This window comes from Myripristis murdjan, chromosome 7 (genome assembly GCF_902150065.1).
Source record: "Myripristis murdjan chromosome 7, fMyrMur1.1, whole genome shotgun sequence".
NCBI lineage: Eukaryota > Metazoa > Chordata > Actinopteri > Holocentriformes > Holocentridae > Myripristis > Myripristis murdjan.
The window spans coordinates 17,179,889-17,203,029 of NC_043986.1; the positions used below are offsets into that span (position 1 = coordinate 17,179,889).

The 23,141-nt window shown below is 40.8% G+C and overlaps 2 protein-coding genes across 2 annotated transcripts; one reads left to right on the forward strand and one right to left on the reverse strand.

Annotated features, from left to right (window-relative positions):
* Positions 1–79: 79 nt before the first annotated feature.
* On the reverse strand, positions 80–4,964 carry rnf114 (ring finger protein 114). The gene is made up of 6 exons (XM_030056543.1): positions 4,678–4,964; positions 3,940–4,090; positions 2,835–2,941; positions 2,380–2,494; positions 1,996–2,103; positions 80–1,884 (listed from the first exon to the last, which is right to left on the reverse strand). The coding sequence occupies exons 1-6, from the start codon at positions 4,812–4,814 to the stop codon at positions 1,819–1,821; spliced, it is 684 nt and encodes a 227-aa protein (XP_029912403.1). The 5' UTR covers positions 4,815–4,964; the 3' UTR covers positions 80–1,818.
* Positions 4,965–5,546: 582 nt separating this feature from the next.
* On the forward strand, positions 5,547–14,622 carry spata2 (spermatogenesis associated 2). Its single transcript, XM_030055463.1, has 3 exons — positions 5,547–5,682; positions 6,808–7,660; positions 10,211–14,622. The coding sequence occupies exons 2-3, from the start codon at positions 7,310–7,312 to the stop codon at positions 11,567–11,569; spliced, it is 1,710 nt and encodes a 569-aa protein (XP_029911323.1). The 5' UTR covers positions 5,547–5,682; positions 6,808–7,309; the 3' UTR covers positions 11,570–14,622.
* The last annotated feature ends 8,519 nt before the right edge of the window (positions 14,623–23,141 follow it).

Genomic DNA, 23,141 nt, shown 5'->3' on the forward strand with positions numbered 1-23,141 from the left:
CCAGACAGTAAGGCTGACAAAAGAGAATGAGAGATATATTAGGAAAGGAAAAAAAGTCATTTCACACGAGAAACAAATGCAAAATTATTACACATTTTATTGGAGAGAAAAAAAAAGCAAGACAGAGGTCTAAGTGGCACCAAGGACTATGTGAAAAGGCATTCAGGCGCCGAGCCAGTGCTACTTCATCTGGGTTTGTGTTGTGTTTTTTACCCATTGATGTAGGATGTGGATGTGATCAAGAGGTCTGTGAAGGTTTGTACCAAATGACAATTTGCTTACATGTCAGATGATAGACGGAAAACACCAGACTTATTTTATGTGTATAGTACAAAGATAAAATAACTGTCACTTCAAAATCTGAAAGAGAGTACTTTCCAGTCACCAAATTCTTACCTAAACCGAACTGTCACTTATTGGAAGCATAAACTATGTTGGTATTTCTCCAGCAAAATAAAGAAAGGAGTGTCTTTTTGAGGGGACATTCGAGACACAGGGCATAAGAATAAAAGACAGCAATATGTGACAAAAATCATATTTCAGCGTCATATCACCAACTGTCTAATACTCGAGTAAAATTATGACAAATGCCCCACAGCGCTGAGTTTCTATAGATCAGGGATATTTCTGTGTGCCTCATTTGAACATAGCCCTGTTGAAAAACCCAGGCTGAAGAACAGACTGAGGGAAGCACATTTATAGAATGAAATGTGTGTTGAATTATGTCTTGCGTCTGAGCCAGGAGGCCGGTGAGGGCCAGCGGCTGTGATGGATGGCCAGAGAATGATGGAGCTCTACTGCCCTCCTATGGCCATAAAGATGCAAACTGTTGCCACATGACAGCATGAAAATAATTGAACTGACCAATTATGACATACTGCTGGCCTAATGCTTGCATCTTTTACTTAATTGGCTGAATTATTAGCCCTGTGAGCATTTGGAAGTCAAGAAGATCTACCAGCAGCCACAAAGACATAAGGGAGAAACATTAAGTAAACAGCCGTCTCAGGCCTTGCTTGACCCTCTTGTTATTTATTCTTCCTAGTCGAGCTCAAGGGGAGAAAAAAAAACATAATGAAGAGAACAGAACACCCCTTCTCCTTCTCCCTCTCTCTCTCTCTCTCTCACACACACAGTCAAGTAAAGCATAAAAAATGAGATCCCCATCAAATTAAACTATGCACACACACAAAAAAAGAAAAAAAGCAGTGTCTCTTTGTTTCTGGGAGTAAAACATGCAGAGTCACTCATTTAAGAAGAGTACTTTATATTGTTAACATTATTTAACAAAGACTTCACCGGGTAAAGTTTGTTGTTTCCTGGCAATAGTTAGCCACCTAGTGGTACAACCCTCTTATAACATCAAGTATTGACGACAGTAGGAATTTAAACACAACCTTGGATTTTTTTTTTTTTTTTTTTTTTTTTTTGGGGAGGGTGTGGGGGGAGGGCTATATGACAATGCCATCAATCAATGAACAGCTCAAATAAACATGGTTTAGTGGATATCCAACAAACTATCAAATCTACAGGCTCAATTAGGGGGAAGATACAAGATTATCACACCAGCAACACTGTATCACTCCTAAATCAGAGAGCACTTTTTTAACCATATTGTATGATTAATTTTCTAGATAATAAATCTCTAGAGTCATAGTTACAATAACAATTCCCTTTGATGCAGATTACCCACGGTTATACCACCATCCTTTGTGATAGACAAATGATGATACAGTACTTTGCTCTGTCTTCTCAAGACACAACATCACAATCTCTCATTTTACTTTATTCCTCCTTTGGTGGATTGTTCCTCACAGCTCAGTTCTCCATGAGGGAGCGCTGTAGAGCCTCCTGGATCATTGTGTGCTCATCTGTGGAGTAATCCTGAAGAGACATACGGGGGTACAGTAAGTGAACAGAATTTGTGTGTTTAATGACTGATAATATACAAAAAAAAAAATGGAAACGGAAATATGGTTCAAGTGTTTAGCTTACAACAAAGGTGTCATAGGAGAAGGTGTGTCTAATCTTCAGGTGCTGGAAAAAGTCAGCGCTCCTGTAGTTAGGGTCCCCCCAAGGCATTGAGGCACAGATAGGGCACACCTAGAAAATGCAAAATTAGTGCATTAAGATTCAAGAAAAACTTTATTGTCCATCACACTGTGATAGAAATTTGCCTTTTGGTCAAAGGCTCTCTCAGTCTATAAACAACATAAAAACAAAAAACATCAACATCTCTGGCCATCATCACACACAACACAACACAAATAAACAAACAAAAAAGCATGTATGAATAAATTACAAACCACACAAAGAGAATGTGGAGCTATGCATCATTAAGTTTTCAGAGAAACACATGGAACAAGATGGATGTCTCACCACTTGGCGTGCATCTCGAGCGTGCTGGGAGGTGCAGTGCTCAATCAGGCCATCCTGATCGAGGTTCTGGCAGTTGCAGTAAGGGCAGGTGAAGGTGTAGCGATTTGGCACTGAACTGTAAGTAAGTAAGTAAGTAAGTAATGTTTATTTATAGAGCACCTTTTGCAGATAAAAATCACAAAGTGCTTTACAATAAAATAAAATAAAATAAAATAAAATAAAATACAACAATAAAAACACGAAGTGCATATCTGTAGGAGAGAAAGGAACAATACAATATGTCTTCGCATTGCTGACTGTTTGAACATTTTTATTAATCTGTAGAGAGTCTTACAGTATGTAGTCCTAAAATATAGGACACGGTCTAGCCTTAAATGTAAAGAAATGCTGAACTACCCTCAGCAATCAAATCATATTAGAATTACACTAATTTTTGTATTCCCCTTGTATTTCACCTGATGATGGCAGGCTGACTCTGGGCAGTGGTCCTCACTCCCTCTTCGATGTACTCCTGGTATTTAGAGCAGGCAGCTGTGTGGCTTCTCATCTGGGAAAGGCCAACCTGAGAGTCGACAACACGCACAACATCAGTAGCTTGTATTGCACTACAAAACCGATACACGTTCCCTCATGTCCTCAAAAATCTCCCAAAATACAAAAAGATGTTTACCCATTTTTACCCAAATGTTTACCCAAACTGTATCCCATCCACCCACACTCAATACAAAGTCAGGGCGGACTGATAGTTTTCTGGTGTTCTTCAGCAGAAAATAGATCTCAAAAAAAGTCTTTGCCCTTGTGGGCTGTGGCTTACATCGAGAATCTGTGTCATTGTTTTTGGAAAGAGCTGTTGCAAGTGAGTTTCTCACATGTAAATTTTTGATGGTTTGAATTGAATTCCAATCCAGGCCCACTGTACTTGGGTGCACAGGGAAGATGGTGTTACACTGGAAACCATGCAAAATCACACAGAAACAAATACACTGCACAAGGAGTATGTGGGAAAATATATATATATTTTCTGCTTGTAAAATCAGCCAATCTGGGGATATGCATTGAGTCATGCGGTCGCCTTGTGCAAAAAAGTGGTTTACTGAAAGCACTGTATACTTTCACATCCGATAAATAAGAAAACCACAACAGGGGTCATGAAAAGGCCCTGTTTCTGTTTCTACACAAGAGATACCCAATTTCCGTCCTGTGAAAGGCCAAAAATTATTGTGGATGCAGGGCTGCCAAAAAAAAAAAAAAAAATGTTGATGTTCGACTGAAATGCAATATATTTCACATAACATCAATACCACAATTCTTTGTAGATAAGACATATATAATTTAACAGGGAAGCTTAACAACACAGGGCTGAACATTGTCGTAAAATTCAGATTATGTACTTTGCAGCTGCACAAAATTTAGGTTTCATAGTCATAATGGTTAGGATTTTAAAGCACTTTCAAAATTAGAGAACAGACATCAGCTTGTCAAATGCCATGTCGGGCCAAAACAAAGGAAGCACAGTCCAAACAACTAAGCAGCCCTGTTTTAGATTGTCGTGTGCCATACCTGAACTCCACATCCCTTGCAAGCTGCCACGGATGAATGGATGATGGCATCTAGCTCAGTCGCTTTAGTCCAGGGACCCAGAGCTGCCCTACACACTGCACACACAGGTTTCTGGGGACGCAAACACTCCTGCAGACAGCTCTGGCAGAATCTGTGAGCAGATGGATGAAAATATGTGATGAGGGAGTGCAGGGAAATTTGGTGATCCTGTGACTGCAACTGGTTTTGATTTGGCCTCCGTTTAAAAGCTGCCTAGTTCCTCTTGTCACACCCTGAGATTATTATTTACAGCCTGACATAACAAAACAGTATCAGTCGTATGCTGACAGATCCCTGCTGGCTCCACTTGTAACTCAAAAACACTTCCTGGAACTCCAATGGAAAGTCCCCACCTCAAGAGGGCGCAGGGACTTGTAGTCCTTGTCAATATTTACACGAGTACAGCGACGGCGCTCTGAACTACAACTCCCAAGTGAGGCCCTTTCTTTGATGTAAACAAAACTGAAACTGATTTAACAAGATTCTTTTGGTTTTGCTAGATGTTGAAGTAGACAAAATAAAAATATTAGCCGATAGCAACACTTAGATGTGCACACGGCACGCACTGTGTTGTGTTGTGGGGGCACGACATGTTTATAAGCGAGGTTTTTCTTTAACAATTTACCTCGTACCGCTGCATCGCTGCTTGTAGATGTGGGTTAACAAGAGGAAGACGGTCAAAGAAGAGCAAATACTCACGTATGTCCGCATTGTGTTGTTACGGGGCTGTCGAAAATTTCGAGACAAACTGGGCAGACAAATTCTGTCATGTCGCCGCTTCCCTCAGAGACATTTTTCTTTTGCTGTGCGGAGCTAAAGCCTCCTAGCATCGCCATTTCTTTTCTTCGGAGTGTCAATCCCCCACCACCGTAACCGTAACTACGTCACCAGCTCTCTGCTGGTTTTTTTTTTTAATCCGGGGGGGGCGGAGTTTAATCCACGGAACCTACGGACTCAATCTGCCGATCATAACCATCTCAGAGACGTGCGTGTAAAATTTAAGGATTATTTTAACTGCACCCGGTGTTCACCGCCATACCAACAACCATGACAACATCCATAGGAGTGTGCCTGGCCCGTTCTCACACCCCTTTGCTATGAATGTTTTAACTCAGATCATAAAGGCTTACATTTAGAGCTCGGAAGTGTGACGTTAACTTCATCACTTCATTTCAACACAAAAGCAGGTTTCCAAAATAATTCCGTCAGACATGGTATAGTTTTTTGGGTGGATGTTGTTAGATATGTAGTTTATACAGTGCTACTCTTCAATCATAGCGAGTGCGAATATTTGTGAAGGCAAACCTTTTTCAAGCAACATCATTAAACCTACTTAAAAAAAAAAAAAAAGGTTCAATGACGAATGAATAAGTGACGACTATTGATGTTTTTTTTTTCCTCAGAAAGACCTGAGGGCATGTCATAATTCTCACTATGGCAGAATTCTGATACATTTTACAAATTGTAACGTATGTTCATATATATTTATTAGCCGAAAAGGTTGGGCACACAAGCTAAAATCATTAAAGATGTTAAACAGTTGGAGTTGGGGTTACCACATCCCTGCCTCTAGCCCTTCCTCTCCCGCTGCACGTGGGCTTCTGGTGCTGATGAACTGTCAGAAGTGCACGCATGCGCGATGCGATGATGGGAATTTCCAACCGCGGAGGAGGCGTAGCTAGCCAAGGCTAGCTTCACTTAAAGGTAAGATGTGATGTTGGTGGCGTTTCTGGCTTTAAATCGGCGTATTTTTTCCTACCAAAAGCAGGACTGAGTTTGATCACGCAAGAGCCATAACACACTCTCAATATATGCTTAGATGGCTGACACTAAATGCCGAAGATTTCCAACTGTGGACCGCCTTGTTAGCCAAACCAAACGTTAGCTAGCCAGCTGCGCTGAAATGGGCGTTCACTGCTTGTGCCCAGCTGGGGGCCCATGCCAGTGACAGAACTGGGCGTTTGTCAGGTTTGAGCTTTGCGAAGCTTCCCAACATCTTCGCACAATGCTTCCATCGTCACCACAGGCGGCCATGACAAACTGTATCAGTCGCAGCTGATCCGTACCAGTAAACCAAGCTAATGTTGTTAGCTAGGACGTATTGGCTACTAGCTCGCTATACGAATGCTTGCTAAGGTTAATGTGTGAGCTAAATTGAGGAATAGCCAGCGAGCGAACCAGAGAACGAAGGGCAGACCCTCCCTCTGTTGCAGCTCCAGCCCCGCGACACATCGTTTTGGTTCAATAGAGCATACTGGTAGCAGTAATCCAATGCTGAGTTTTGCGTGCTTCATTTTAGCTAACATTCGCCCAGTGCAGTCCACCCACATTTGGTGTGTAACGTTAGTTTAAAAGCTATGCTTTACACGCCAGTTAGTAGTTCGCCACTTCACTGACGCACACAGCAGCGAACAACAAAAGGAAATTTCCGTGGACATATTTTAAGGTTTCTGCTTCCGCCCATTTACAGAATATACATCTCGTCAATCATTTGATTCCATACCGCTTCATAGTGATAGTAATCGATCAAGACATGGGCCCGACATGATATAGTCTGCACGGTGCATGCTCACATCATCACACTCAGAGCACCGACACACTTTACTTGAGAATAATTTTTTATACACTCTCTACGTTGACTTTGAAAAGTATTTCATTAAAAAAAAAAAAAAAATCTGTCAGCTGTGAATGATACTGATGCTAGCCTTGCATTTTCTTTATGGTCTCAGTTAATGCTGAATCAGTACTGAGGACATGTGGCCAGCGCTTCCTATTGTGTGTGAGAGTGAGAGAATTGAATTTTGATCCAGCTCTCCTTTGTCATTACAGCTTGGAGATGGTTCAGAAGACTCATACCATGATGACTGTGTCCTCATGTGCTGAGTGACCTTGAACCCAATACCTTTGGTGAAACCTTGGAATGGGCATATAAGACTAGATGCAAGTTTAAATAAACAAAGCATGAAGTAACGGCTCGTCTTGATTTCTTCTAGCATGACACAGGCCTGACCGGAGGACAAGTGCAGGCTTTGAGCCAGTGAACAACCTAGAGATGCTCATAAGAAGGTATACCTGCAGGCTGCTGCCTAGTTACTCCAACTAAAGACTGCAATCAGTTACATCTTGTTATTTGGTAAGGATGTGCTGCTGATTGGACATTTGTCTGCCACGTCTCCCAAAAGTCATCAACAGTGAGTGCATGCCAGGGTGTAGATTGTATGATGGCAGCAGACAATGGTGCTTGAATGCGGCATCGTGGTGCAGGACATGCTAAAAGGCGTGAGGCTCTCTGAAAAAGGTATCACAGCTGACTGATAGTCTGCTGCCGATAATGGATGCAAAGCTAAAAGAGGACCTATTTCGGAGGTATGTGGCAGCACTGGAGAAGCGACTGGAGGATGGAGTGGTAAACACGGGGATTGGAGATGTACCAGAGGGGGACAGAGGCAGACATAAGGACAGTGAAGCGCTACTCTCCACAGCCACAGCTCTGCTAGGAGCCTACCAGCCAGATCCGGGACAGCGTTTTCGAATGGTGCGTTTCTATGAGGTGGTGGAGAACTCACTTCGCTGCCAGAGAGGAGGCAACCTCAAGGGCTTGGAGAGGGCCTTCCACACCCTGGAAACTATCTGCACCAACCTCTTGCTCTTTCCTTGGAAGAAGGAGTTCAGGTGTATAAAGGTGAATTTTGCTTCATGTTTCCAGGGTTGTCATATTATTCCAACTTAAAGTGTTCAGTCGCTGGTTATAGCAGTCAGCTGTCACATCTCAACATCACTTACACCTAGAGTTTGGATGTGCTTTTAGTATTTCTACATTTCTGTATCAGCAGTTGTGAATAAGTAAAGGTTTTCTTAAAAGTATGATGGAAAACAAAATAATAAAAGTGTAGTTGTTAGGTCACTGCAGCTTTTAGACATCTGGAAGCAAAGGAGTGACATGTACGGACTACTTGTACTGTCACTGGTTGTTGTGGATTGCTTAGGGTGAAGTAAAGAAAGTGCTGAATGTTATATCAAAGTGAATTATTTAATGGCCCACTGTACTGCTTGACATGACAGTTAACCTTAACAGCTATGAAACCTTAAAACATGTTAGATTTAGTATTTAAAGAAATACTCCTTATCTAAACACGATTAAGTATAAAATGCCAGCATATGTTTTATGATCATGAAATATTGTGTAACACCATACATCACTGCTGCAGCAGTCCATGAGAGGCGCTAACTGAGGAAGAACTTCTCAAATCATGTGACATGATTTTAATGTGTTTGCATATGAGATGCCACAGCTAAGATGCAAAGAATTATAATTAAAGTTAAATTATGATAATAATCCAACTTTTACTGCCTTGTATGAATTAGGTATTGCTCCAAAAAGAATATACATATGGTGTAGAAAATGATTACTACCACATTACAGTGAAATTTTAGGAAATCCAGGAGGGATGCACCAATATTTTATTTTATTTTATTTTATTATTTTTTATTTATTTATTTATTTTTTGAGGGAGAAGCCAATATTTAAAACATTACCACCTATAATGGTGAACACCAATGCATTTTTGCAAAATTAATAATATGAATTCAAGTGCCAAACAAGGTAGGCTTTGTGGACAGGCCCGTGTTTAGATAATTAATTTAGATAATTAGACTAATTATGTGGTCGTTCATGATTTTTGTTAAACAAAATCAGAATCACAAATACTTGGTTAATCCCTGAGGGGAAATTGGTTAAAGGACCGTCTTTCTAATTTTACAGCTGTATGTAGTGACACACTCCTAGGAAAAAAAGGGGACACAAGTAGCCTACCAATTTTGCATTCAGCCAAATACTGACAGTGAAAATAGTACTGGACCAACATCAATATTGCTGATAATGCCTGATACAAATAATCTGCTGGTTTGTTCATCCCTAGCGTCCAGTTATAGAGAGGGGATGTTTCTTATCCTGACAAACAGTTCTGAATTTGGCTCTTGAAAATTATCTTGTTGTGGTGATCATGCTGTGGTTAAAACAAGTCATGGAAAGAACACCGTTTAAAAGAAACACACTGCACAATCACCAGTAACAGGAAAAATAAACACACTCACCCGAGAGTGCTCTCTCATGTTCAGTACTGAAAGCCAAGATGTGTTCAACAAGAAATGTCAGCACCTTGCTTAAAATTTGCCAAAAATGTTATGTTAGCAAACAGGAAGGACTTATAACAATAGCTTAATGGCATTTCCTCTAAATATTGTAAATCTTACAACAGCATTGTATAAAATTCAATTGCTGTTCAGGATGATTCACTTACTGTTATTGTAGTGACTCAAGCAAAGTTTCCCACTGAATACGTTGTTTAACAAGCTTGATTGCAGTTTCAACACACTATAATTACTATTATAATTTTGATTTGATTATCACATTTCAGAGTTATAACGTAAATAAAACCAACAGTTACAAGTAAAATAGCAATGTAATCAGACCAAAAAAGGCATAACATGAAAGCAACAGAAAAAAGTCAAAAACGCAATCAAGAAAATCTTACATAAAAGCAAATATAATATGTACAAGTGAGTTTGAAGCCATCTAAGAGATGATACTAGCCATGGCCATCCTAAACTTGTCAGACTTGTTGTGGGTCATAAATTGATTAATAATTGTCCTTACTTGCAGTGACAGCATTGTATCCAGTTGAAACTAATGCTGAACAGAGTCACAATGCCCACTCATGTTGGCTGTCAATTTGCATATTGGGCAGTTTTAAACATCTCTGATAATTCATGAACACTATTACCAATGCATGTATGCTTTTGAGCAAATTGTAGACTTTTAAGTTTTGCTTTTGTTTTCAGAGCTGAGAGCACATTTGCTTCTGGGACAGATAACATAACGTAATGTCCACCTTTTAGGTGCAGAAATAGAGATTGATTTAGATCAATTGTACATATTAATTAATCAACCAATCTTTTTTGCCTACGTATGAGAATCACTTCAGTAATAGTAATGCTGATGACAATATATATCTTTTTCTTCAGCAGGGTGAAACTCTTGTGGCAGAAATACTGTGGCAGGCCACATAGTTGCAGGCCACCATAGTTTAGGCCTAGTACATGTCCAATATAAAATTTGTCTGTATTACATGAATAGCATGCCAGTTCAGTTTTGGAGTGGGTTTGCTTTACTTTTTAATGTGTCAAACTGACTTTACCCACACTAATGGTAATTACTCCATTTCTCTTTCAGACCTTCACAGGTCCATATGTGTACCATCTTCAGTCTGCCATTTCTGATGCTGAACTAAGGTCTCTTATGCGCACCATTGGCTACTCCCGTGACCATGAATCGCAGTTTCACTTGCGGGAGCACCCAGGGGGCGCAAACCATCTCCGCCAGTTGGCTTTTGAGCTCTTCCTGGCCCAGGCAGAGTGTCGTCTTCTGGGAGAAGTCGTGGCTTTGGCTCGAGGTTCAGCCTCAGAGCTGGAGGCCCTGGAACTTCGCAGAGGTTGCAGGGATGACGCAGCTGGCTGTGCTGAGGCACTCCGCAGACGGGATAGCCTTGGGGCAGATATGGCGCGACTGTCTGTGCGGCCAATGGATATAGAGCGACCTCATCCCCACCACTTGAGGAGAGGTAGCCGACCATCGAAATCTGTGGATGTTACAGATGGGGCCGGTCACTGGCATGCTGCAGCAGTCAGCAAGCCTGTTCTGAAGGCCTCATTGAGTCTGAGAAAAGAGCCGCTGTTTGTGGACACAGAGGAGGACATGAAGGACGAGATCATCAGGCCCAGCACTTCAGCATCTCTTTTCTCTGTGGCAGCTCCACCTTCTTATAGCCCTGTCGCTGATTTCTTCCCAATTCAGTCACCTCCTCCGGCTGATGCATACTCATCCTACCACCTGTCCTCCTTGGATGAGATTGACTTGTATACAGAGAGGGGTGGGGCTGGGATAGGAGGAAGGCAGACCCCCTCTAGACCTCCATCCAGAGAGCCTCGGGAGGCAAGGGATGGGTGGCTGCTCAAAGCCCATGGTAGTGTGAAGTGTCAGGGTTGTGGGCTGGGCTGTTCCACTATGGCCTCCTGCCAGAGATGTGACATGATCCTCTGTTCTGCTTGCCACGATGTGGACCCCTCCCCTTGCTGTGGCCTGCAGGACTACCATCCCAAGTCGCCACGGCCTCTCGACGGATACATCCCAGTGAAGGAAAAGCTCTCTGTCTACTCTAATACTCACTCCCACTCCCACCTCCACCCTCACCCCCTCACACTGACCCACTCACACACTCATCCCCACCCTCACCCCCAGATGGTGGAGAAGCCGCTCATGTCCACTAAGCTGTTTCCAAGCAAGTCTGTTGCCATGGCAGCACCGATGGGAGGCAACAGTGAGCGTGTAAGCGTGGGGGGATCGCGGTGCGGGTTTTGTAACAAGCCTGGTGCGTCACACACCTGTGTGAACTGCTCCAAGGTGTCATGTGACTCGTGCATGGGCTTGTATGCGAAGGATGTGTGCACCCGTAAAAATCCCCAGCACAGTTTTGTGCCCAACCATCAGCTCAACTTCAAATCTGGCACCATATCTCACCTGGTGTACCGATGAACGAGGCACACAGAATAAGTTGTTCTCTTTCTCCCTTGTAGTCCCTGCCCTTGATCTCCAATGTAGTCTTGCACTATTGCTTTAGCTCTGTTCCCTCCCAAAACAACTCGCTTACTATCTTCCCCTTATCTGATTCTCTCTCTCTCTCTCTCGCTCTCTTTCTCTCTCTTTCTTTCTCTCTCTCCCTCTCTCTCTCTGTCTTGCTCTCTCTTCGTCTGTCTCTTTCTCTTTCTCTTTCTCTCTCTCTCTCTCCTCTCATTCTCTCTCTCCCTCTCTCTCTCTAACCCTCCTTTGAACTTTGTACATTTTCTCTTACTATCAGAAGTAGGGCCCTGGAATGCACATGCTACAGAGAGCCATATCGTCTGCCCATCTCTCTGCCTTGTACAAGTTCAGGCCTTTTATCTACTTCCTCTTTACCTTGCTACCTGCTCTTGAGTAGTCATGTGATGTTGTAGCGCTTCCCAAACCCTCAAATTTTGTCCTCCTGAAAGGGAAATTGGAGAAAAGAGAGCTTGATTCCTTCTTGTTTGAATGAAGTCCGTCCAAATGAACATAAATACTTTGCCTAACTTCTCAGCTAAGAATTCCTCTAATATATATATATATAAATATATATATATATAAATAAATATAAATATATATCTGTGTGTGTGTGTAGAGAAGACCTCTGAACTTGCATTGTGACAAAGGAGATCTTTTTAAACTTGAAAAACAACGGGGGGTGGAAACAAAGCAGTAAACATACACTGGAAGTCAATAGTATATATTTTTAATCTCTTCTCTAGAACAATGTGAGACTGTTAAATGGGCATGAGGTCTGGAATTGTGATTTTTTTGGGTATAAACTTATGTCTGTGGGGTTTGGGTGGGGTGATATTTTAAAGGGACATATTCAGACAATGGTCAGATGCCATATAGTCTATTTAAAAAGGTAATGCCTTGTAAATTAACCCTCAATTGTTTCTGGTTAGATGACTGAGGTTTAAATGCTGCTGTTGACTTGTGGACATTGGAGATATGTGGTGTTGACTTCTTTCTGGTAAATAACCTGTTGGGTTGTGTCAGTTTCAAGCCTCCCCTTCCATTACACTCCATTCCTCAAGCCTCCATGGTCCATGATGTTGTACCCCTTACCACTCAGTGATCAGTTCCCCCGTCAGTGTCTCAGGTGGAGTCATAGGTAGTCTCAAGCTGGGCCACAAAGTGTCATGATTGTGGTTCTTTACTTTGATGGTTTGTTTCTGAGCTTATTGATAGGTTTTTGGACAGCATGAAGGCCTATACTCTGACACGGTTTGTCCGTCTACCTCAAATGGCTTCAGCTTAATCACCAATTTTGACACCACGGTTTTAAACTAGCCCTGGAAACCCTATCAAGTATTGTCTGTTGCATTACTCCACAGTAATTTGCAACATGTATTGGCTGAACAAACACTAACACCCCCTTGTATGAACAGTCGATTCATTCACTTTTAAAGGTTAGCAGAGGTTATTTATTTTGTGAGGTTATCCTGTGCCGCGCCATCTGAAAAGTATTCTGATAAATCTATAAATTTGTTTAATGGGAGAAAAAGTGGGTGTAGAAGTTATCAGTTTGACCTCTTTCATGTCCCAATGTAAAAGCATGGAATGCTACCATATGATTTAAGTGTAACAATTCCATGCTTTTATATTGGCAAATTGATTGACATTGTTCAACACTATTGATGATTTCTTTTAACATTAGAAGTACACACAGACTCTCAGGGCAAGGGAAAAAAAAGTGATTTGAGAGCGAAGAAAAGGTTGAAATGCTGCTCATGCTAATCAGTATCTTGGCAGTTGGATGCAGTTTCGGCATACACACACGCACACACACGATAGGGAGGAGTCCAAGCACAGAGCAAATTAATGTCAGTGTTAAAAAATATTAGAGTAATTTCTCATGATACTTTGTGTTTTCATGTTTAAAGTTCCTGAAATGCTGTTGTGCAGTCTTTGAATGAGGTGATTTAGATAGTGGTGCATTTCATAAGCGGGTCACTACCTTTTGCTATGGAAATTTTTTTTTTTTTTTTACCTTTATTATTGGTATACTTTAAAGGGCATAGATAATTGCAGGTAAATATTATAAACTCTGCTAACATTTAAAATTGACTGTTACAAGGTTTTAGAGGGTACATTACTGTTTAGCCTGCAAGTCACGATGACAAAGGAGAATGAATGCAGTATACTGGATAGTCCATAGTCACCAAGGGCTAATTATAAATCAAATCATGAAAACTGTCTGTGAGTCGAGGTTATTTTGAAAGACCACATACGCTGCAGTAGCCTTTTTTTTTTGTTCTGGAAAGAATAACCTTTAAATGCCTTAAGCTTGTTCAGCTGTCTTACTTGAGACCTTTTTAAGTTGGTGGTATTGTCATCTAATCGTTTCATGTTTCATGTCACAGTTTATAGGGTAAATTTTAGCGTGGTGAATTTGCTGTTTGCTCCATTTTTGTTGGCTACATGCACTGAAGACATAGCATGTCCTGTAACAGCTGAGCATAACTTTAAGAGTAATTAAAAAATACAAATAATTTTGGCGTAACCACATCACAGTTTCTTACATGAAGGCTATAACAAACAAATTCAGCAGAAATTTACAAAATGTGTAGCCCTATAAATATGTGTATGTGTGTATATGTATGTATGTGTGTGTGTGTCTGTGTGTGTGTCTGTATGTATATATATATATATATATATATATATATATATATATATATACAGACACACACACACACACACTCATACACATGTGCATGTGTATGTAATTTTTTCCTTTTACATATTACCTTAAACCTTCACCTTAATACTATGTTGAGCCTAGATTTCTAGTATGCCTTTTCTCTCTTTTTTGTTTGTTTCCCATCTCTCACGTGTTACCTAAACACACCTATTTGGTTGAGGCTTAAAGGGGATAATGTTTAATTTCTTTCTACTTCTTTCTATTTTCTTTCCTATAGTGTTTTCTTTGTATAGTAAGTGTTCATGTGAAAAAAGACCAAGAAAAGATGTTTCAACACTGATGGATGAGGCTAAAGGGTTCTTTTTAAGGGGCTTTTAAAGGTCATTGGGTCAACATTTGGAAGGCTGACTTGAATATCACAGAAGTCTTGAGTGACCTTAGGGAGGTGTGCAATTGTTTTTTTTTTTTTGTTTTCTTTTGTTTTCTTTTGTTTTCTTATATGATGAGCCTTTCTGAAATGGCCTGAGTGTGAATATTTATCAGGATATATTTTAGTTACTTGATTTTGTTCTTAGCAAATCATACCAGCAATGAAGGCAAATTTTCAAAGTATCATTGAGTCATGTTGCAGGAGTGATCATATTGCCAAATGAAGAACAAATAACCTTATTGGAATACAAATCAAAATCCTGTGGCCTGCCTGGATGAGCAGTTTATGTAAAATAAGAAGCCTGTGATTTAGCTAAAGCATAGCCTTGTGTCTGTAGCTGTTGGCCTTTTTAGGAAGCTTAGAATGAGAATAATGAACATTAACATCTACCCGCACATCATCTGACATGGATTTGACTTAGTACAGTGTCTGTTATATTCATTGTATATCAATAGACTGTCTATTTGTGTGTGTAGGCCACCACAAAGGGCTAAACAGTCTTCAGGGCTGCTGCTAAGTTGGTTTATCTTTTAGTGAGCAACTGACTTGTCGTGGGAAATAACGGTTATTATATATCTGATATGGAAGTCATTTTGCATTTGTCAGCACGCATGAATTACTGATGTTAAAAGAGCTATTTTTATTTTGTGTCACGGAATACATTGAGCCATTTGAACAAGTTTTACCCATACCAAACACTCAAGTCATTGTGGAAGTCATTATTCCCTTTCTTTTTGTGTTGTTATCTTACTGGTATTAACTGTAGTGGTCCCCCGCACCCCCTGCCCTGCAGATTCCCTGTTTTCCCACCCCTTTCTTGGCATGCTCTGTACTAGACCCAAACCCATACCTCATTTACCCCCAAACCCAGGTTTACCCTCACCCATAGTCTCTCCTCTCACCTCCCCGCTCCACCTTGGCACTGAGGATCATCGCACAATGTCTATGTGAAGGGGTATAGACCTCACTATAATATGTGGGCAAATGGGGGAGGAAAGGGAAAATAGCCAAAATTGTTAATCGGTGAAAAAAATATAAATATAAATATATATATAAATATATATTGAAACGTAAATGAGATTTTATAAAATAATTTCAAGAATAAAATTCTGAAAAAAAAAGTTCTTTTCTGCGTTGATTTTGTTGATTAAAACCTTGAATTCACTATGTCCCCTGTGTTCGCCTGTCTGTTTAGGCTTCATGCCCAGAGAGTTTGTTGTACGACTTGCCTGTTTCATCAAGGGCTGGGCTGTGTAAGCAACTGAAGACCAAAGGAAACAGATGGCTAGGTAACCGTCTGTTTTTTTTTTTTTTAACCCTTATAATTAGGTAAGTTGGCTCTCAACACATTTTTCTTAAAGCAGTGGCCCGGTGAATTAATTGCTGTGGGAGAGTGTTACACACTTAACTAAAAGCTGCCCAATGCTGCCACAGACTTGTACTGTTGTCCATCACAAAATTACACCAGAGCAGAGGGCGCTCAGAGCCTTACTCAGTCACTTTTGGCAGTACTTGTTGATAGGGGAGAGCGTTACCTGTTCACTTTCTTTACCCGGGTGCATGTTCAAGATCTGAACCGACTTCTACGGTCACAAGCCAACCTCTCAGACTATCAGGCTGCCACTTCCCTTAGGTGAGTGGTTTGGTGAGTGCCTAACCTCGCCTTCACCTAATTCAGGCACAACTTTGTGTTTTAGTGACACATTTTGAGTGTACAGGCTGTACACTGGATTGCCTTTTCCTATATGACCAGCAGATGGTGATAACTACCCTATAGACAGGGAGAGGGAGAGAGAGAGAGAGAGAGACTGCATACAGAGGGCACTGTGCCTGCGTAACTTGTAACTTCATGCATATGAATTGAGAATTTCACATAAAGCAGTACTTGCGTTGGGTTTGTGCCAATCTGTCCAGTAGCACTGTGTAGTTATGTGACAGAATATTTAGCCTAGTGTGTTGTTTGAAGCAGATGAAGAAGATGATGTATGGCTTGATAAAGACACCCATGGAGATTACAAGGAAAGAGGGAAGCTTTAGGCAACCAGGAGGTTTTCTTTTTTGGCACAGTTAAAGATTTGTTAATTCAATTCTATGTTTGGCATTGAGCTCATAGTGGTGCTGTTGTACTGGACTGCATTTTATTTATTTATTGTGTTTCTACTATCCTGTCCACCTCATGTACATAAATAGGAAGAACAAAAAATTAGAATCATATTTGAATATAATGTAGTCCAGTACAAGACCTCTGCAAACTACAACCTCAGTAATAAACACAGAATTAAATTTACATATTCTCCACAATTATCAACAAAAAGTGAGCATTATAAACTTTCTTAAAAGGTCAAATTTATGAGATTAGATTATACAAATGGACCTAATAAAGTGGCCACTGAGTGTATATCAAGTAATTCAGTGTGTTTTGATATTTCTTTGTGATAGGATACAAGTGTCATGAATTCTGTCATTGTAGTTAGTGTATTTATGCTTTAAATTTATGACTTTGGCAGCCTGCAGGGGACTCAAATTAATTTTAAACAAGATTCATCCGCTGTCCCTGCCAGTAGAAGCACAGATGGAATTTGCTCTGATATTAACAGGTTTACAGCTCAAATCTAATTTAGCTGTTGCCTCAAATCAACATGATAGGCCTATTACCAATTGCCACAGGATCATTTTGGAATGGACACCTGTTTTGAATAAACTCCCAAATAATAGCTTTGGCTCACACACCCTGCACAAATGGGATCTGGAAGCTGACACCTGTCAGTAGACTACACACAAAGCTCCCCAGTATTAGGAGTTAATGGTCAGTTTCTGGACTAATGCCTGGGCAAAACATGGAAGAGCTGTAGCTGAGATCATCCACAGGGGGGAGTAGCAGAGGTGGAAATAAGCGAGACCTCCACAGTGAGTGAAATGGAGAGTGAGCGTGTGAGTGCCAGTCTGGCTGCCCCGTGCCCTGCATCATCCATTCCTCTGGGGTATGTTACAACAGTGCTGAAAACAGCCCTTTTAAGCCTTGAGGGAGCCCAAGACACAGGGTAGAGAACATTAGTGTTCAGCAAGAGAAAAAGACAATGACCGACTACACAGTGCTTAGCCTTTTAGTAACACCACCATCAGCTGCACCAGTAGTGTCGTCTTGGTTCTTTGTTAATGGTCCCATTAAAGCCAGGCTGCCAGAGAAGCTAATTGCACAGCTAAATGCCCACATGTAATAACTGTGATGCAAGACACATTTCCATAGTACAGAATACATGAAACAATTTAGTATAGCTGACATATGTTTTCTGTAATAGGTTTTGATGCAATAAGGCACATGTATATTTTTTAATTATATATTTATGTGCCTTGGCTGCTGTCTGCCTCCTGTCTGTCTTTGCACACTGACAATCACTGTTGAGGGACTATACCAATATTGGGACAAATTCAGTTGCAGTTTAAATTCCAGTGATAGTAACTGTCTAAACTCCTGGTGACCAAGACATTAGCTGGTGAAAGCGAGGAAGGGGATACAGGAACAATCACCCTCATTTTAGTGGCAACGCGTGTTTAATGGAATGCATGCATCTGGAGGCATGTTACACCTAATCAGGGCAATTAAAGGATACACAGTATGTTGCGCACAGTTAGCACTGACTCACCTTGTTAACTCAATGTTCCCCCTCCCCCATACCACCGTCAGTCTTATCTAATCCTCCACCTACGTGCCTACACACTTAGGTGTGTGACACGATGCAGAAAATGTTTATTGTGTGGATAAAGGGAGCACTACCTGGCTGGACAATGTGGGTGTTAGTGCGTGGTGTGGCTCTTATTATTGGTTAATTGCATCTCTGAAGACGTGGAGGGTCACAGCCACTCTTCTTTCTTCCAGGGAGAGTTTCTTTCCTCTTGCCTATCACCCCTCTCTCTCCCCACCCTGCCCTATGTCTCTCTCTCTCTCTCTTGCTCTATCTCTCTCAATTAAGTTCAAAGGCACATTATTGGCATGACAAGTAAAACACTCACAGTATATTGCCGGGGCAAGGTACATGAATATATTCTGTATTAAGAAAAAAATCACCATTGCACATTCCTTCAGAGTTTGTGAACAAGAAATGCATAGAAAGCAGCACCAGCATTTTGGAAACAGAAATCTCACAGCGAGTGGCTACATTAAACACAAGGATTGCTTTACAAACATGATCCTCTATATTGCCTACGGCAAGTTTTCTCCTGTTGCTTTGAAAAATTAAAAATCTGGTGGAATCCGTCAGAATTTCAGATTTTTGTTTGTTTAATACCGTGTCTGGGAGCCATATACACAATAGCCATTTAACATCAGCAACTGTCATTTTCTGATCTTACAGAATAAACTACAATTAACTAACTACCTTCCCGCTGTACCAGTTTTCATAAAAATATAGGCAGCTCACATTGGCAATACTCACATGCATCTTTTTTTAATGATGTTGGCCTGGTCTATTTAAAAAAGTAGAATAGTCAAATTCTACATGTATACATGTATGTACAGGTACATGTCCATATGATATACATATACTGTATATTCACACACTTACACATTCCCTCTCTCCTCTCTGTGGCACGTTATTACTATATGCATAATTTGATATCTTTGTGTTTGGTCAGCATTTATGAATTCACAAAATGCATATACTGAACATTTCACCCATTTTGTAATTTATCACTGTCTCATACTTTGATGTGTTGAGTGCAGGGGGCTAAAAGTTGATCCTGGGGCTTACTCCTCACTGTACGCTTGGGTCTCAACTGCTTTTGGAAAAACATAAATGAGGACACATAACTTAAAGGCTACTTCCAATTGTTTTTTTCCAGTTATTTTCAACTTGGGGCTTATTTTCTCAATTTTTAACATCAAGATGATTGATTGTTCAAAAGCACATTACCCCCCTGCAGATTAAGGCCTTGGCACTATGTATGTGTTTTGGACAGCAGTGCTCTTAGCAACCTGAGGGTATAAAAGCCCTACAGCATAGTAAGTAATGCAAATTTAATCACAATGATGGCAAAAACTAGGAAAATAAAGCCCAGAATGGAAAATCACTGGAAGTATCCATTAAGCTCAACAAATACATGAGTGTGCAGACAGATACACGCAGACCCCTGCACTCAACCCTGCTCATTATCTCTGCTTATTCTTGCTGGTGTCCTTTAAAGACAAATTCCAGTGTGTCTGAGGTTTTTGCTCATGAGCAGTTCTCCTTTCTTTTATCTAGTTTCTTATACTTGCGATTTGGAAGCCATGGCTTAGATTTTTAGTCCAGTATTGTCCTACTGATAGCCTATCTTGGCCTGCCTCATTGGTGAGTGAATTGTGTTTTTTTATCAACTGTTGGAGGGAAGGGGGTTACATCTTTTTTCAAAAACTGAACTTGATAACTGGCAGCAGGTTAATACATGTGGCAGCAACAGTATAAATTATTTTAAGAGGGGGGCTTCAAGTATTTTTTCAACAATACCCACATGAACATGAGGTTGAAAAAGCCACTGGCTTCATTTATCTGCATTTTGCAACATGTAGGTTATCATTTCAAACGTAATGGGTTTACTACAATTTTCAGTGCTCTATTTGTTGATAGTAGGCAGATGATTATGGTGATAATGAAGAGAGAGGAGACACTGCACCATGCACCACAGACTGGAGATGACCTGGTTAATACTGGCAGCAGAGTGGGAGAAAGCATAACACCGCTGGTGCTATCTTGAAATAATTGCGGCTTTACACACGGCGCAAACACACACACACACACACACACACACACACACAGTGTACAGTTGGCCGACGGCTGTTGCTGAGAGAGAGATTGAGGATGGTGTGTGTGTGTGTGTGTGTGGTGGTGGTGGTGGTGGTGGTGGGGAGGGGGGGGGGGGGGGTTTGGGGGGGGTTTAAACAGAATGACAGCAGCAACAACATAAACCTTAACCAACCTCTGAGGTGATGTCACAGTTGCTGCACCACAGAGAGAAGCTGAACAGTTCACCCATGCAGACAGAGGTATAAGATGTTTTAATGAACCCGGTGGGTACTGTCAAGTTTGCGCTGACTTTAGCAACTATAGGCCTACACTGCACATAAAGACTGGCTGCTCCTTTGCTGCTTGATTTACTCTTTGAAATGTGTGCAACACCCCGATGTTACCAAGGTGAGGTTTACCAGTTGCTTCAGTCTCCCATTTGCATCCCTAAATTTGCATCATATAATTTTTTTTTTTTAATGATACTCTGCACAAAATGACTCATTTTAGTGGTGAGCGGCCCTTTCATAGTGGTGGGCAAGGCACCTGCCACTGCCTATGGTAGGGTTAACACTGAATAGCTGTGAATTTAAATGTGCTGCATGTTCAGTATCCAGTGCATATTTCACTGTTAGCCAGAGTCAAGTGTCAAAAAGTTTTGCAACAGGTATGATCAAGTGTATGAACGAAAAAACTTCCAATACAAAGCCTTACCTCCTCTAATATGAACAGTGACACTTGCTAACATTTCATTCCCCTTCATGTCTCCCACTCACCACCTTGAAGCCCCTCTTGCTGCCAGCAACAATCAGCTCTTCCCTCCCAGTATAGCGCGTCCTCACCTTCAGATTCCGCCTAAGCTTTTAAGAAAGCGGATCAAGTTTTGACTGTGGTTATTGGAATATAATAGTCAGCCTTGGTATTCCTTTCAACATCACTCTGTCTTCTCTTTTTTCTTCACACTGTCACTCTCGTCACTAACAACCTTGGCTGCTGTAACAACAAAAAATATTGATCAGTTTACATGTTTAGTGGTTAAAGAATTTTCTAGAAGAATTAACATCTTGTGATAATGTTTTCAGTGGGAATGAGTTGTCGTGCTCAGATTTTGTTCATATCATCCTGCACAGTTACATAAAAGCCCACACATTCGCACAGCTTGTTTTATAACTATGACACTGCAAACAGCATATCAGTATATGCTCCAACAATCCATACTCAATCAAATTCTATGAACAGACACATGTCAAGTGTCATGTATGATAAAGAAAATAATGTCTATCAACCAAACCATAACCAAAGCCATTTTCAAAACAGCATCAACTATGATTCAGATGATCTTATTCTCAGGGCAAGTTAAAGGTGTCTCACTCCAAGTATAGCTTGAATCAGCAGAAAAATGAATTAACATGAATAACTATTGTCAATAAGCTGAGCAGTATGATTAACTTAAAGGCCACATGGCTTTGTGCACTCACCAAGGGAATGAAAAAATCCTTCCAGAAATGTTATAAACTTTGTGTGTTTTTATGTGTGTGTATGTAGATGTGTGTACTAGTGTGCTGTCCAACTCTAATAAGTCCAACCTCTAGCGATAACTGTCTTTCTGTGTGATAAGACATCCCAGTAGACTGTTAGAAATCATGCAAAAAACTGAAAGCCATCTCAACTAGAAGTACTCTCTTGACTCTCCCTTGCCCATTTCATTGAGTCTTGGGGCTGCATTTTGTGCAACTGTGCATACAGTCCACACTAAAATGTTATATGTGCATCAAAAATGAAAACAAAAATCATAAAAAATGATTGGGAATGCTTATGCTCTTGCAAGGATACATATTAAAAAGCTTCAGTCAGCGTGTGAGTTTCAGTGAGAAATGGTATAACTGTGAGTGCAGGAAGAGAATTGATAGTTCATTCAGTGTGAGATTGATGTTTTTGTGCGAGACATGGAAGCAAAGAAGTCTTCGGTGGCGTTAGTGTGGACGTAACAAAAAAATACAATTTGCCAACTGGCAACATGTAACTGCAGCAATCAGGGCTGTGAACTGAAAGGTGGGGAGCTTCACAGAAATGAAATAGGAGAGACTGAATATCAAGATAGATGCCAAGAGGCACATTACTGATAATGTCAGTAACACGTGAGAGCTCACTCCCTTTGACAAGAGTGTCCCTTCAATACAAAAAGGCACAGCAGAGTTTCTCTCTCTCTCTCTCTCTCTCTCTCTCTCTCTCTCTCCATTGAATTTATCAATGGGTGCAGCTATGTCCAGTGGTTTAGAGATGACAGAGGTGGAGAGCTGTGTGCCAGGTCTCAGTACTGTATCCAGTGCAGTAGCTGTCCTCACTGATCCTGTTTTAGAAATTGCATGTATTGCAAACACACACAATTGCAGCTGTAAACAGTGATGCACAAGAACATTTTTACAACTATAAGAGAAAAAATGTAATGTAAAAAATGTTTACTGTGTCATCTTTACCATCGTTAACAGATGATTCATCACGTCTGCATGCAACTGCAGCAAATTTTTTTAAATTGGGGATTGGGGTGTGAGTTGTCACGCCTGATGTCGGAGATCAGGCCAGTCCCTTGTGCAGTGTTGTGCAATGCAGCAGATGCCCTTAAAATCCACCACACATTAGCAGGCTGATAAAGCAGCATGCCACTTGATG